The sequence below is a fragment of the Monopterus albus genome, unplaced genomic scaffold (genome assembly GCF_001952655.1).
Source record: "Monopterus albus unplaced genomic scaffold, M_albus_1.0 scaffold4.1, whole genome shotgun sequence".
In the NCBI taxonomy this organism is placed as follows: Eukaryota; Metazoa; Chordata; class Actinopteri; order Synbranchiformes; family Synbranchidae; genus Monopterus; species Monopterus albus.
The window spans coordinates 4,642,811-4,659,119 of record NW_018127884.1 but is presented as its reverse complement, the minus strand read 5'-3'; the positions used below and the strand labels follow the sequence as shown (position 1 = coordinate 4,659,119).

General features: G+C 41.3%; 1 protein-coding gene across 1 annotated transcript in view; it reads right to left on the bottom strand.

The window, feature by feature from the left end:
- Positions 1 to 16,309, bottom strand: part of sox6 (SRY-box transcription factor 6) — a 139,010-nt gene that overhangs the window by 22,637 nt on the left and 100,064 nt on the right. The window contains exons 11-14 of the mRNA XM_020607245.1: positions 14,075 to 14,154; positions 6,160 to 6,309; positions 2,376 to 2,556; positions 1,935 to 2,122 (exon numbers count right to left, since the gene is read on the bottom strand). Of these exons, the coding sequence (XP_020462901.1) occupies positions 1,935 to 2,122; positions 2,376 to 2,556; positions 6,160 to 6,309; positions 14,075 to 14,154 (599 nt within the window). The remainder of the gene's footprint in view (positions 1 to 1,934; positions 2,123 to 2,375; positions 2,557 to 6,159; positions 6,310 to 14,074; positions 14,155 to 16,309) is intronic.

Below are 16,309 nucleotides of genomic sequence, written 5' to 3'. Positions count from 1 at the left end.
GATGATGGGGCAATTCTTTTAGCTTACTTGACATGGCGAGCCACTAAATTCACACCATCCTAACAGGACTACTGTTACTGAAACTAAAAGGTGACAATCTCAATATGATTTGCACAAGACAAGAGTCAAACATGAGCTTAATGAAGGCATCATTCAGCAAGACAACATACTAATATAAACCGTTTTGAAATAGAAACAGAAACATATCACCTGAGGTGATGTTCTCAGTTATTGATATTAGTATTGTAAGTCTTTGCACAAAACACACACACAAACAGGCATGTGTTTAGGGCCTCAAGGGCTAGAAATCAGGAGTTGTAGTTAAGCAATAATCACAATTTTCACCTGACCATACTCTAATTATTATCAAGTATTTCATTTTTGTGTCATAAATATCAACATCTCTCTAGTAAATTTCTAAAAAAAAAAGTATTTCACTTTATGACCTTTTTTCTTACCCTCTCCCAAACACACATGCACACACATGACCTGTCTTTCCATTTCTCAATCCTTTTCTTTAAAATAAAAAAAGAAAAAAAACTTTTGTCAGGTCACAAACACAGACAAAAGGTAGATTGCAGATGAGGACTGACTGATTATTTCAAACAGAGAATCACTTTAGGAAAAAAGGCAAAGAAAAGAGGGCCATTCTTCTCCTGTGAGATAGTTTCTACAGTAAGTCCAAAACTCAAAGGAAACTAAACAATATCCTACAAACATGAACCAGGGAGTAAAGAGGCGTTAAGCTCTGCTTGCTAAGGACAATGTGAATGTAGGTGTGGGCTGTCTGTTGAAAATGGCTCTATACAGGCATTGTTCAGTTATTGCTTTCATGTCATGGCAGATTCGGCTGCCTGGTTGACCACAGCCTCACCTTAGCTGGGAGTCTGGGAGGCAGCTGTACCACCTCCTGCTGCAGCAACATGCTTGCTTACTCATGCTAAAACTTTCACATACTATGTTGTAACTCAACAATGATAGAAAAAAATACTTATGACAGCTATTTACTGGTTCAAAAGCAATGTCATGGATTGATTCATTATTACAAAGATCTTTTTTGTTCTGGTTAGTAATGGGTAAGTACAACAGAGGCTCCGTCTCTCTTTTCTCTGTGGGCTGCACCGATTTATTTGCTTCACTTCAGTAAGAGCATATTTGATGGCCACCTGCATAGACAGTGATCTCTTCCAAATGCCGAATTAGAGGGAAATCAAAATAGATATTCATTGACTGTTTTACATATACATTGACCTAGTTGAAGCTGTTGGTTGAAAGTGTCAGGTGCTGAAATATTAATGAGCATCGCTCCCAGCTCCTGCCTGCTCCTCACAGCCAACTGGCAACGTGGCATCAAGCTGAAGAGAGGAGGACAGCTTTTTTCTCTCCTTGATTGACTCATCGATTGAAGATATTTTTAAAGGGAATCCCTGGGAGTGTGTGCTCCTGGTACAAAGCAGTCCCATCCCGTGTCAGGGGACGGAGAGGGCTGCAAGTCTGCTTTAATTGGGCAGAGACTTCAGAGTCTTCTTAACCCACACCGGGCACTGCCGTGGCCTTTCAAGGCCCTCACACCAACATTAACAACACGAAGCCTTCTAAACACACACAAACATATTCCTGCTAATTTCAATAAACACACATGTACACACTGAACTATGCCAGCTCTTATCACTACGGCCACCCTGGACATGGATTAAAAGAAATATGAGTTTTAAGAATTGCTGTTATATTAAAATCACCATGTTCCACTTTCTTTAATAGTTTCTTTCCTCCACTACTTGCAGGGAGAGCTGAATACTCTTTGTGGTCAACTGCTTGTTTTTTTTTTTGTTTTTTTTTTCTTTTTTTTTTTTTTGCTTAATGGAAAAAGCTTGCAATGGATAAGACCTGCACGGGGATAACACAGCAACAGACTATATGATAGTAGTCCTAACCTTGTCAACTCTGCAGCTGTTGAGGCCCACTGAACTGAGGGCAGACAGCTTTGCCTCCATGCCCTGCTGGTGATGTTGCACCTGTTCCCTCTGGATCTGCTCCCTCATTTTTCGAGCCTCCTGGATGGCCTTCATCACCGTGTCCTGGTCCCCGAACAGTGCAGTAGAATTTAGGCTCGACAGAATATCTGTACACACAAACACACGCACAGTGAGGTTTGGACAGCAAGCCTTGTTTTCTAGAACACAATACCAAAAGGGAAAAACAACATGCGATGTCTTGAGAGTGGCATTTTAGTTGTGAAATATTATGTACCAGAATCTTGCAGTGTGGTTTCCCAGGATGTGAACACATACTGTAAACGTGTGTTTGAACAGAGCAAATCTGTGTATATGTGTGGGCTCTTGTTTTTGTGAAGTGGAGACACGCTGAGGCCTTACCCAGAGATGAGCCCCGGGCCAGGCCTCCTCCGAGTGGGCTGGGGATGCTACCCTTGCTGATGAGATTGTTAGGGCTGCTTTTACTGCCGGGAAACAAGTTTTGTGTTGGCGATGTAGGGGATTTGACCAGTTCTGTCGTCTTTGGCCGCGCAGACAGGTTGAGCGGCTGTGTTCCTTCCTCCTAAGGCAGCAGAGATAGGAGTATGAGAGAAGACAGATATGAATAGGTGCCCCCCTACCCCCACCCCACCCCCTTTGGAGGACCTCCGGATTCCCAGACAGCACAGTTCTCTTCTGTTCCTAGTTAATTATAGGATCCCTATCCTGACCCACACTTCCTCCCTGGTTCTTCCCTCTCTTTGCTTTTTTCCCTCTTCACTCCACTCCTCATCCATCCTTCCTTCCCTAGGAGCTGTGCCACCGCGATCCTCCTCACAGTTGCCCAGCGCCTTTGTTCAGACTAATTAAAGCAGATTCTGTCTTTCTGTACATCTTCATCTGTTCTCCCTCACCTCCTCCCTTCTCTCTGTATCTGCACTCTGGTTTGAAGAATAAATAATGACCAGATAATGGCGGTGCCAGTGATCAAAGACAGCTGTTTCATTCATCAGATGTCGACTTACATTATCTACTTCATTAACTTGTTTTCTAATTTCATTCCTCATTTGTGCATACTTGGTTTTATCATTTGATATGGCTATTCCTAAAAATGTTATGTTGTGATAAAAAAAAAAACTAAAAAAAAACTCAATAGTGTACTTCTGAGCAGAGGTCAGAGGAGGATGACTGTGTTTATTGCTGTATTTGCTGGACTGTTTACAACCTTTAGAGCAGTTACTGATGTGAAATAAAGACTGCTGTTCTCCATCCTTAGCAGTTTGTCAACTGGGACCAAACATGTTTTCTTTGTGGCTACCTGGAGGTAAACAATGAGAGGCAGAGGTCAGGCATTTCAGAACCTGCTCCTTTGCTTAAAAAGATTAAAAAACTGAACTCTTAAAGGAAGGATAAATACACAGAAAACAAAACTAATCTCAAGATACCCATATGAGTTAAACCTGAATATCTGTGACAGTAGTTGTGTTGCTTTGAAAAGATAAGAAGAAATAGACTTAAAGGTGTATAAACTAAGATTTTATACAATGTCTGAAAATGGGACTGGATGGGGTGTTTCTCCACTATACTACCCCCTCTCCCCTTCATGGCACCTTGCGACATACAGCACTTCTGTTGTTATTCCAGTTTTTCTAAATCGTGTTTTCAAAGTACGGGTTGAACATTTGCTCCGTCTGACCCCTAGCGAAAGGGATCCAATCTGATTCAGATGTAATGTTCTGTGTGTCAGCATTTAAAGTTGCTTGTTTTGGTAAAATTTGTGATTTTACTATTGTATTTATTTAATATTATTTTAATTTGGGATTAATTCAAGCTTTGTGTAACCTTAGTGCTCTGTGTCACTTTCTACGGGACTGTCAAACCTATTGTATTAATTAGTCAGCTTTGGACTTGAGGCTGATTTTGTACAGTTTATAATAACCAGGCATCTGCAGTTTACGTCAACACTTCAGGAAAGAAAAGCTGATGGGAGGAGAGAAGTGTAGATAGGAGCAGTTTATGATGTCAGTTTGTTTTGAGTCTCTCAAGCAAATGAAAAGAAGTTAAGCAGAGTAGCTGCATTTTTTCACCCTAATATTAAAATTAAATATCATCAATCCATAATTATATAATTAATGAATAGTAATGCAACAAATATGGCAAAATAATGAACATTTGCATCCCAGAAGAGAAATGTCACTTAGCACAATATAAATTGCCCTGTTTATACAGCCGTCTTTTAAGTACCGTTGTTAACAGTATTTTTCAAAGCCCAAGTGTCTCCTTGTCCAAACATATGGCTCAAGCATAGGCTGCCCTAAGGCCTTGTTATTGCTGTGCCAATAACAGTTTGTCATGCAGTGAAGCTGAGAGCAGACAAACAAAACTAAAAGCAAACTAATTCCACTGAACTGTGGTTACAGATGGCAGGATGCCAGTGTATGTTCCATTTATATATAATTGATTTTATTTACAGCCGTTCTTTGTGTAATATTTGGCAAATGTTTGCAATATTTTGACTTGGTCATATTAGGATAATTCACTGTTAAATAGATCATTGCACTCGTTTAATGAGATGGCAACGCTCATTCAGTTTGATGGGAGTCTTTCAGTGGACATCCCAGGAGAGAGCAGACCTGATGCATTGTGTGTGAACGTACGTGTGCACTTGGTATTACTCAAATTTTCAGGGCTGAAACCTGTTTGCACACTCACATCATGAGGACTGGCCTTCCTTGTATGTACCAAATGCTGGTTCCCACTCGAGTTAAGGTCAGGGTAATCTTAGGTTTAAATTAAGGTTAGGCTTACGTTTAGGTGAGTGGTCCCAATGGTTATGGTTAGGGTAAGTGAATGTAAGTCAATGTAAAGTCCCCATAAGGAATGAAAACAAATGTGTGTGTGTGTGTGTGTGTGTGTGTGAAGAGAAATCCAGAGTTCCTTCCTAACATTTAAAGACACTTTCTTTCTTTCTCCAGTGTGTTGTTATTAAGATAAACTAGTCCAAATGGCCATATGTTACTGATTATAGGTTTAGTGAGTGGGGATGATGTATATAGCCTTTCCTCTGCATGGAGGTTTAGTGGAACCATGCCATACAACAGCAGAAAACACACATCTGCATTTTGTTTGTATAAAAGACAAAAAAATGTCATCACTCCTATATTCTAATTCACTTTTAACAGCATCTGCATCGCACAGTTGTAATGGTTTATTCCATTTGAGCTACCAAAAAACAATACGTTTAAAAACTTGGCGATATACCCTAAAAACGGTTTGCAAATTACCAATGCGTTAAATATTGTGGCAGCACAATTTTTCAATTTGGCGGTATATTTACTAACACTGATGATGTAAATGAGTGCCGTGCAGCAGTGTTAATTTGAATACACCTCCACTTAGGATGCAGTGCCTGTATGTGCACCTGTGGACCGAGTGGAAGCATAGAAAAAATTCTTATGACTGAACTTTTATATGGTTGAAGAAATCAAACAAACATTGTTGGAACTGCAGTCACATAGTCTTCTGCCAGTCACATCATCTTTTGTTTTGTTCAGTAACTGAAGCATGGTTTGACCTGAAAACCTGTAAAAGTCCCTCACGTTCTCCTCTAGTGTGATTTACAGATATCCTCTCTGTCCTCAAATATGTTCTTAAATCCAAAGAGATCTCAGATGACTAACAGCTGTCATGCACCTCTGTCACAGTGGTGGCAAATCAAGTGCTGAGAGTATTTGTATGTATAAATTTCAATTCTCTCCTCTATTATTTTTACATTCCTCAACAGGAACACCTTAAAATACATTTTGCATGAGACAACACGTAAGTTCCTGCAGTGCCACTTTAGTAAATATGGACAAATGCAATTTCACTGTTCAGTGCCACAAAATGAGCCTCAGAGCCTTAGTAAATATCTCCTCATGTGTTCCACAATTGCTGGATCGGAGCTGCAATAACCTTAGTAACCATGTCACAGGGTTCTGGTAAAGAGAGAGAGGGCCTTGTTAAAGCCACACAGATTGATGGCCTGTTAAAAGGCTGGGCTCAGCACCAACCAGCTGTAACATTGAAGTAGTGTACAGTGTTGATGCAAGTTTATTTAGACAACACCAACTAGGCTAGGCTAGGTCAAGTATCACTCAAGGCCTGGCCTGGTGGGTGTGCAGGTTGAAGGAGCTGAGGGCTGTACCTTGACTTGAGTGATAGGGCTGGAGGAACTCTTGTCATTCTTCAGAGATGAGGGAGAAATGGGTCCACTAGCATTGAGGGGCTGTGGGAGTGGAGGCATCTTGGCTCCAGGAGAGACCTGCATGCTGGCAAGTTGGGCTGCATACAGTTGCTGTAGGGAGGTGAAGAAACCCACAAGGCATTAACGTCCAAATCCAGTAAACATTCAAAGTTTTATATTCTGTCTTTTCCTCTCTCGAGAACTCTCTGCTTCTGTGTCTGCCTTCATCTCCCCCCTCCCCCCCTTTTACGTCTTTCCTCTCTTTCCATGAGGCTGGCATAGAACCTCCATCAAAGGTCTTAACTGTATTTCAAAGGCTGAACCCAGAGAGAGACAGCAGTCTTAAAAACCACACAGAGATGGCTTTCTTTCAAAATACTTGGAGCCCCTATTTTCCACTCATCACAGAGAAAAGTTTGTCGACTGGATGCAAGTGTGTTAGCAAAGATCTCTCATTTCTCTGGATCTACACATTGAAGTTTCTGGCCTGTCATTTGTCTCCACACCACCGTATGAGACAATCCCATTCCACAATGTTAACCCAACCTCAGTTGGATTGCCATCACAGACTATGTTAACACAGGCATTATTAAGGCTTAGAAACCTGCACAAAGGAACACTGATGTAATCACTGTTATTTTCCTTGGCATTAAATCAATAAGATGTTGGTGATGCTACCACACAAGAGGGTGGTTTGAATCACTGGCAAAGCACTCAGTAACAGTTATGCCTATAACAGAGTTAAATTTTGAAAGTTCAGTTTACATTTCCATCACCGGGCTGATTTTGTGGCATATACTCGTAACTGTTGTTAAAAACCTCTGAGATACGAGGGTTTGGAAGCATTTGAGAAAATCTGTGGAGCCACGGCTGCTAATTGTCTGTTGCATCGGATTTTTGACATAATAATTATTCCTTTATCCTTAATAAAGTTACAGTTTAATATATTGACATGGAGTTTTGTGCCTATGTATTAATATCATTAAAACCTGAAACAAATAATTCCAGACTGATTTAACTGGATGATTATTTTGTGTTTGTTTTTCTATACCTATAGAGCCCAGTGCTCCCACACTGCCAAGTCTTCTTTAAGCCCCAGCTCTATATTGACTGGCCACCAGTGATGAAATTCGCATTTATGTCCAGCTGAAAATGGCAGGGGTCTGTCAAATAGACTACTCCATGTAGCCTTAGACCTCACTTTATAAGACAGATAGTACCTCAACTCCCCCGCTGACCTGCTCCTCTCAGACTAGGTAATCCTTATGGTTTGTTGTGTTATTCAGTCAGATGGTGCTGTCAGGGAGAATCTAATTTGTCTTCCTCTGGCCAATCAGCAAGCCCTGTCTTGTTTCCTAGTTTGACTGGCCACATAAAGACTACATTTGTATGGAAGGGAAAATTTACCCCTGCCCCACTGGCCTCACCTTTGGCAGTGTAGATGCAGACTAAAGCCAAACAAAGCACTTTATGTCCATGCACATATCTCCAGATATAAACACATATGTGCTCCTGTAAGAAACTTTATCACTGCCACATAAGCAGCATTACAAAAGGCTCATTCTTCCAGGGGACCTGGGGATAACAACGGCACATGGGCAGCGGAAATGACAGACTGATTATGTTCCCACAATGATAGCACTGCCCCCACCTCCCTTACAAACAGTCTTTTGTCTCTGACAGAAATGGACACAGGAGTGGACCTAATTCTGTTTTCTTCTCATGTGAGCTAGACTTAATGTCAGTAGTAAAGGCACTCTGTGTGTCTGTTTGTGTGAGTGGGAGGAAAAACAGTGACAGCGGAAGAGAGAGAGGGGATACTTCATTCACTGTCTGTCACTCTGGGCTACATGCAAGTCCTAGTAGAGGAGCGGAAACTGAATCTGTTGGACAGATGTTTGCTAACAGGCCTGTTGATGGGCATGCCCCTTACTTTGAGTGGGAAGAACTTTATTGTCCCGGAAAAAGAGTATAATTAGACTTTGCCTCAAATTAGATGCAGTCAGGATGCCCCTTTTTCAGCACAGATTAGCAGCTCAGTGCCATAGGGTGGAAGCAATGGTTACTCTCATAACCAAGACCCAAAGAACAATAAATACAATCGTGGGAAAAAAGAGATGAAAGGTGTGTTACTCCAGTGGCACATATGAAATGTCAGTGTTCACTGTGGGCAGTCTGGAGGCTTTTGTATTTGCATTATTGCATGGCTAGGGGGGCAAAAAATAGATTACAAAATTGTTTGACACCCACCACATACTTTAGAGGCAACAACTTCACAAAACATTACAGGAAGTTGTCAGTGTAACAGGCATTTTGGTTCAAAGGCTGAGGGGATGCTGCTTCCTTCCAAGACTGGTCTTTCTAAGCAGAAGACATCTGGCTGCTTCCCCCAGTTGACACTCTCACATCTAATAGCCCCTTCTTCATATCTACTTGGCAGGTGGGGGCAGCAAAATGTCCATGGTAATGAGGGTCAAGCTGAAAGTCAATGCTCTGACTCTGGGGTATTGGAGGAGTAGGTGAAAGCCTGAGTGGAGCTCAGGACACTTCTCTTTCCATTCTTTTCTCTTTTCCCCTCTACACTCTTAACCCTAGTTGTTTTGCTTTTGCACCACACTAAGGTACAGCTTGTAGAAAATAAAAAATTAAATTATAGCTAGTTACAGTGTAAGTGTTAGAAGAAATCTGGCTAAACATAGGAATGTGTGCATATCTAACTTGTATCACAGTACAGTATGTGTTCACTTAGTTTTTTAGCATTTCAAAAGGACTTGCCTTTTTTAAGGTACAATTTTAATACAGAAATAGCACATATATGAGGAGACACAAACAAAAAATCTTCTGACACCATCTTTCCCTGTTTCCCAATAGAGCAGGGCAGATCACAACAAACATGGATTGTAAGTGAGTGTAGCACACCCAAGGTCAGTTAGCTGGCCTCTGGTAATTAAAAACAAGCCCTCTGGAGGCAGCAGAGGTTAAACTGGGAGGATCACCTTTTTGCCTGTGACATTAAATTGAGATTGCACACTCTGCTGATGATGTTAGGCATCCAGACATATATGATATGCAATTATGATGGGCAGCCTCTGTTTGTTTAGCCAAATAAAAAAGCCAACACTGTACAATGTCTCCTTACACAGTTTAATCAATTATGAGAAAAAACAAATTTTCCAAATTTCACCTACTGTATATTTTTTCCTTCTATAAACACTGGAATGTGCTGTATTAAAGAACACTGGAGCAGACACATACTGGCGCATACGACTTGTAGAATTAAAAAAAGGAAAACCTTTTTCACAGTTGCAGTATGGCAGTATACACTGGCAGATACAATATTTGTCATATTTTTTCCTGCCAGCAATGACAGTGCAGTGCACATTTAAACGGTGGCCTACATTATTATAAAAATAAAGACAAAAACAATTGCCTTAAAGCTAAAAATTGGCCTTTAAAAATGACCTCAAATAACACGCATTCTCTGCATGTTGTTTGAAGTAATTATTATCTGATGACTTCCACACACTCTTTGTGTGCAAATGTGTTTGTTTGCCTACTGCATCTGTCAGTGTCTCATTCACCTTTGCCTGGCCTGGGTGCTGAGCCCTGGGCTGGGTAGGAGGGCATTAACTGTGCTTCAGTGCACCACACCATTTAAAAGGCAGCACAGCGCCAGCCTCGTTTGCCACAAGGCTTGTATAGGCTCATTGCCCAAGGCGGCCAGGCAGGCTGACCCAGGCTAGGCCCAGATGTCAGGAGTGGAGGAAGGCGACCTGGTGCACTGTGCCGATGCTTTCCAGTATGGTCCAACATCTGTCTCATCTGCTGGCACCCAACCTGCTCTGCTCTAACCCCTCCTTCCTCTTCTTGCCTTTCTCTGTTTTTCTATTTGCAGCATAGATAAATATATAGAGATATAAATTATCATTTTTACATTTAATATAATATAATTATTTATATTTTTTACTCCTCTTTCAGTTTCGCTCTCTGGCATACATGCACACAAACACAGGCCATTTTGTGTAAGTGTGTGTGTCTTTCTGTGGGCCCAGGGGCCACAGAGCCAACCCTCTCGTTCAATGCTGCTGACTGCATTATCCACTCTATCTGTCCATCTGTCCCTCCGTTCACCACTGCCTCTATCCAGCTGCTCGCCTAGCCATCCTATTAGCCAGCCTTCCACACACAACTAGCATTGCTGCAGTGCTCCGGGTTACCTTCAAAGACCAAGCCCCTCTTCTCATAAACACAGAAACAGCTGCTCACTACAGTGTCTGTTCTCTCTTTTCTCCCCTCCTCCCCTCTCCCTCTCTTTCAAAGTCAAAAGTGCTTCACTTGTTAATGATGGATGCCGTTTCTTCACATCTGTACTAAATACGCATTTACATCCAGACAAAAGATAACGTGGTTTGCTGCTTTCCCACTTTCTTCCTATTTGTCCCCGGTTGTATAACACTCTCTTATCACTGCAGTCATCTTATGCCACTGAATACTTCTTCAGATGTGTCTTCGTGAGATCTGGTCTGGGTTGATGCTGAGCTTGTGGGCTGCTTTTCATCTTTAGTGGGAGCATGAGTTGCAACTGGGCACGAGTTTATCATAGGCCTAGAGAGATTTCATATGCGATGGATGGTAATTGCAGCATTTAGTTTTAACTGAAGCAGTTTGACTTGCAATACTGTAAAACATAAGAATGCTATGGTCCTGAATGATTCAAGGAAAAATATGCAATAGTAACAATCAGGCAGAATGAGAAAGAAATTAGAGATAAATGCACAAACTAAGACACTTATAAATGGTGTGAGATGTGGATAGGAAGCTGGAAAAGCAAGACAGTGAGACACAGATGGAAAGAGATAGAAAGCAATGTGTGGACTTGTAAAAGCAGAGCATTTTTGATTTTCTAGTTCTAACAGTGATAGTGCATACAGAGAACCCAGATGTTCTATTTTACCCAATAATGCATTTTCTTAATAAAGCTGGTTTGCTTCCAATGATAACAAACAGGGTTTTCTCAAACATTGTCCTCGTGTCTCCTAGTTCTTGAAAAAGGTCAGGTCCATATATATTAAGTTCATATTGGCCTTAGCTAAATTGTTTTTCACTTGGCAACTGAGGCAAGGTATAGTGTACAAACAGCAAATTAAATGCTATCCCAAATAGAAAATTCTTTTGTGGAATTAGGGAAATTCCCCTCTTGTCTCTTCACTCAATTGAATATAGTAAGTGTGTTGACAGATTGGGGTACAATCTAAGTACAATTTCCTCTGTTAGGTGAGAGGTGTCACTTGTAATCAAGGAAGGACAGGCAGGGATGGAGCCATTGTTTCCTGCTGGTCCCGGGCTCATCCCGCCACTGTGTGGGCACTAATGAAGAGGGGCATGTCGCGCTGGGATAGTTTACCCGCCTCCTCTCCTGTGAGTTGAGGACGAGAGCCAATCTGTCAGGGAAACATTGAGTGAAATTGCCCTGTGGTACAGCAATGCTCGGTGACAGCCACTTGCAGACTGCCAGCCACCAGAGTGATGCTACCACCCTGTATTGACAAGCAAATTACAGTCTCCAACACTCAAACGTATCCTGGAAGATTCATTTACATCCATCAGCTCTAAGCCTTTGTTACCTTGTTGAGTTTTCTTCTCTTAGAGAGAAAGGGCAGGGAATGGGGGAGGAACCCAGACTGTTATGACAGAGGAGATTGTGAAGAGGCTGCGTGGCCAACATTAAGACTGATGGAGCGACTAGCCTCTCTGACTGGATGGCTGATCATATTACCTCTGCAGCACTGTGGGAATTAATTCTTCCAATAAGATAATTTTTTAAGGTTCATATATTGCACAATCTAAACTGAGTAAATTGGTTAAAATTATACCTTGCCATGCAACTGTCAAAAAGAGATATTTTAATGGGGGGGCATATTTAGCTGTATGTGTAGGATTTTGTATCTGTGTGTGTGTGTTTGAGGAAGATAAAGAATGGGTTTGAAACTAGAAAGGCTCAGGACAATTTGAAGTATTAGTGGAATAGTGTGCTTGATGATGAATGAAAAATAAACTCAATAATTGGGTAATAGGAAATATTTGCATGGGAGCCTAAAATCAGCTTATTTCAATAGTGGCTTTAATCCAAATAATCTTACCAAAGGTGTTTAAATTAAAAGTTGCATCAACATTAAGTACTGTACTTCGCTGCACTAATTGCCAGACTAAGAGTTTTGTACTTAGTTTCAACTCAAGTGAAGTAACCGCTTTGATTACTGTGCTGTGATTTTGTTGTTGTGAAGAGCATTTTTTCTTTCTTCTGGACTCATGAGTCTCTCTCTCTTTCAAATACACACATATTAAAGGATGCATTTCAATAGTTGAATTTTGATCAAGACAGAGGTCTGATGCTATTATTGCTCTAAAAGGAAAAAGACAACTCCAACTTCATTCCATATCTGGGTTGATATGATGTTTTTAATCAGAGTAGACTCCTAGTGCTTTGTAGAGGAAGTGGTGGCAGTCACATGGTTTGTTGAACCCAGCTATGTAGAAAAGGGCATGTTTGACTTGCCTTGCTGTTTTAAGGGGAGTGTCTATGCAGGGTAAATAGCAGCCAGCAGGCAGAATATGTGACAGGCTGACAGACTTCAATTAATGGAAAATGCACCTCTTTTTGTTTACTGTGTTCTGTAAAGGTCAGCCAAGTCATGGTCTTGGAGGCACTGTTTTTGCCCATTCCCAGGGTTAGATACATAATCAAAATTAATGACTCTACCCCAACCTTCAGATATACAACTGTCTCATCTGACCTCATACACCACTAGAAATAGATTCAGCATGCCTTTCTAAATGACTGCTCTATTCCAGTGGACCTCACTATGACACACAATCCAAGCAACATATACTGTCTATACTCCAGAAACATATTCACTTATGCAGCATCCATCTTTTACTCTCATGAACACATTTAACACTTTACATGCATTTGATAGCTCTTCTCCTGACTGCATAATGGAACACAGCTTTTCAGAGCCAGCTGCACATATTGTAAGAACTTGCCAAGATTTGCTAACTCTGACAGTGGTAGGTACCGAAGGACAAACACCACATATATCATTGTGCCAAGAGTTCCCCCTCAGTCTTGTTTAATCTTGTCGCATCTTTCTGCTGTTGAGCATCACATATTGCTACTTGTATATGTTTTATGTACATAAAAATCAGTATTTCGCAAAGGAATCATCCACAGCCTGAGGGATATATAGTAACAGTAGCATTTATATTAGTAACAGCTTGAAGGCTTGAATGTAGATAATTATCTATAATAAACATTATGGCCCCAGGTTAAGCTATGACCTGGGTTCAGCCTTTTTAAAATGCTGTGAGAAAAATACTGAAGGAGCCTGTGGGGCTTGGAGCCTATCTCAACATTTTTTGTGGCTCGAAACCCCTACTCACCCTCACTCTGTATTACACACCATGTGTTAGCTTTAAGTTCATATTAAAATGACTCAGGTTTTTGTCCATTCCTTGTTCATTTGTTTTCCTTATACGGATAAACAAAATACTAGTATTTAACTAGATAATTAGGAGATTCTCTGCTTACATAGACAATTGCCTTCTAATAAATTCACTGGCTGGTGATTAAGGCAAGCAAAGTGATTCTCATTCCTTCTAATAACTATTATCTTCCTTACTCCTCTGTCTGGCAGAGCTAGTGAGGATAAATCCTCTGTAAAACAGAATAAATTACATATGTGAGGTGATAGATGTAGGTGAGCTAGGGGCATCCAGAATTATTTAGTATGCAGCTCATTACTTAGCGTACAGCTGCTTAACCTGCCCTGGGCTTGGCGGGCGTCCCTAGCATTCTTTGTCATAGTTCTGTACATACCTGAAGCTGGAGGGGGCTGAGTCCTGACGTTGCCGCAGCTGCCATTGTGGATGGAATGAACTGCACCGGGTAGTTATCACCTGTCAGTGAGGGAGAGAGAGAGACAACAATGCATACAGGTTCAGACAATGAGTCGTCCCACGGCGACCAGGCAAGTGCCAACACGGATCCTGGGCTCTCCGCTACTTTGCCATAGCAATGTGCCACCCTGCAACAAACCCTCGGCTTCAAGCCCAAACATCTGCATTAACAAAAGGCTAAGCTGGTTTGACTGGAGCAGGATTACCTCAGAGCATTCCACACCATTCCCTCCTTTCTCCACCTGCATATTCCTCCCCCTGGAAAATACTGTGATAACACTAACTACTGCATAGTTTAACAGGTTAGGAGTTTTCTTTAAGGTTTGTATGTATGTGTATGTGTTTGTGTTCAGAATAAATGTTAAATATCTCCCCTGGTATTCAATTAGCGATTATGTACATAAAAGGACCAGCATGTTCTCTCAGGCACTTCATACAGCTGTAGACTTGTCTGGCTATTGTTCAACACTACATTGTGCATTTCTGAGTGATAGATTTGGCAGCAAAGTGAAAGCACTTGCATGTGAACTGGTTAGAACAAGTGTGCAGTCACAATAACAAGGGTAAAAAAAAAAAACCCTCACATTCTTATCTCATGTACAGTATCACTATAATCAAGCAAAGAAGAATTGGTCTCCAAATAGCAGCACTATTCATTACTATTCTCTAATTTTGGCCTGCCATCAGCGCATTTGTCAGACAGCAATATAAAAAAAACAAGGCTGCAGAATGAGTGATATCCATGGGGGTTGCAGAAGCTTTTACACACTCAAGCTTGTGTGTTGAAGTGGACAGAACAGCCCCAGTGAGATGGGGCAGCGCAACGTTCATAGAGGAGTAGGTGAGGTGCACATTGGGAGCGGGGGAGGGGTAGTTGGCCTTCGCTCAGACCCCACTTCTGCCTGTCACTTCTCTTCACAAACATATATAGCTATTAAGCCACAGACAAGGTAAATGTATATATCTTCTCTTTCACTTTGCCCTTGCCCGCTTGCCTCACTTCGCAATCTTGTACAACACAGCACAATGTGATATAGGCCATGGAAATTCAATCCCCATTTAGTAGCAAATAGAATCACACAGCAGAAGTGGTTTCAAATATGCTTGGTTGGATATGTGTGTGTGCACTGTGGTTATTTCTACACCTCCTCTTTTTGGTATCACTTTCTCTCTGTCTCTCTTTCTCTCTCTGTGCCATCTGCAATGTACGATTTGGGAATTATAAATGACTGGATGTCTTTAGATGTCATGTGAAACCTGGGGAGGGTCATGTGCTAAGTGAGCACACTACCACTCCTGGGGGGTCTGGCTCCAAGGTCTGGGTCTTGCCCCTCTATGGAGGCACCAGACTCCAGCAGAATGTGCCAAGTTAGTGTCACTGGTGAAAGGGAATTACTTTTAAAACTGTGTTTTTTATTTTTAACTAACCTTTACTGGTTCCATGCCCAGACCCTGGACCCTGAATGCTAAAGTGGGGGGAGTAATGCAGGTGATGCCATGGTCACAACAGGCTATATTTCCCTGCTCACGTAATACGAGGAAGCATAAGTCATAGATCTGCTGAGGGCTGACAGATAGATAGCTGAGACCTTTCTTAGACCAGACCAGCTGATGATGAATGAACTACAGTAAAGTATATGGCCGTAACCCTCAAACATGGTCTTTTCTTTTCAGCGGCTTTTAAATTACAGTACCTAACAGAGTTGTTCATAGAAAAACAGGCTTTCACAAAGACACATATAAAGATATATCATTTTTATTGTTAAAATTTCATTCTCCAGTAGACCTAGTGAGGCCAACAAAAACATGAAGTTACCAAACTTAATTTAATTTGTTTAAGTATATCCTGAAGAAAACAGTGTCCAACTTGGATGACTTAAATAACAGGCACTGCAGTTTTATGAAAACTGCTACTGTAAAATGTGGTAAAATTACAGGCTTTAAAATGAAATAGCATGAGGAAACTGTCAACTGTCAGCAGGGTGTCTATGATGAAGACTGGCAGATGAAACCATGACCCATGACCCCATGACTATAGGGTCGTTCGCAGATCCATTAGAAGCACATCAGACTGAATGCTGCTGTGTAAACAGTGCAAACAAACTGGAAGTCCGACTTGTATCTATTTGTTTAGAAAATGGGTTGGTGTTTCTAT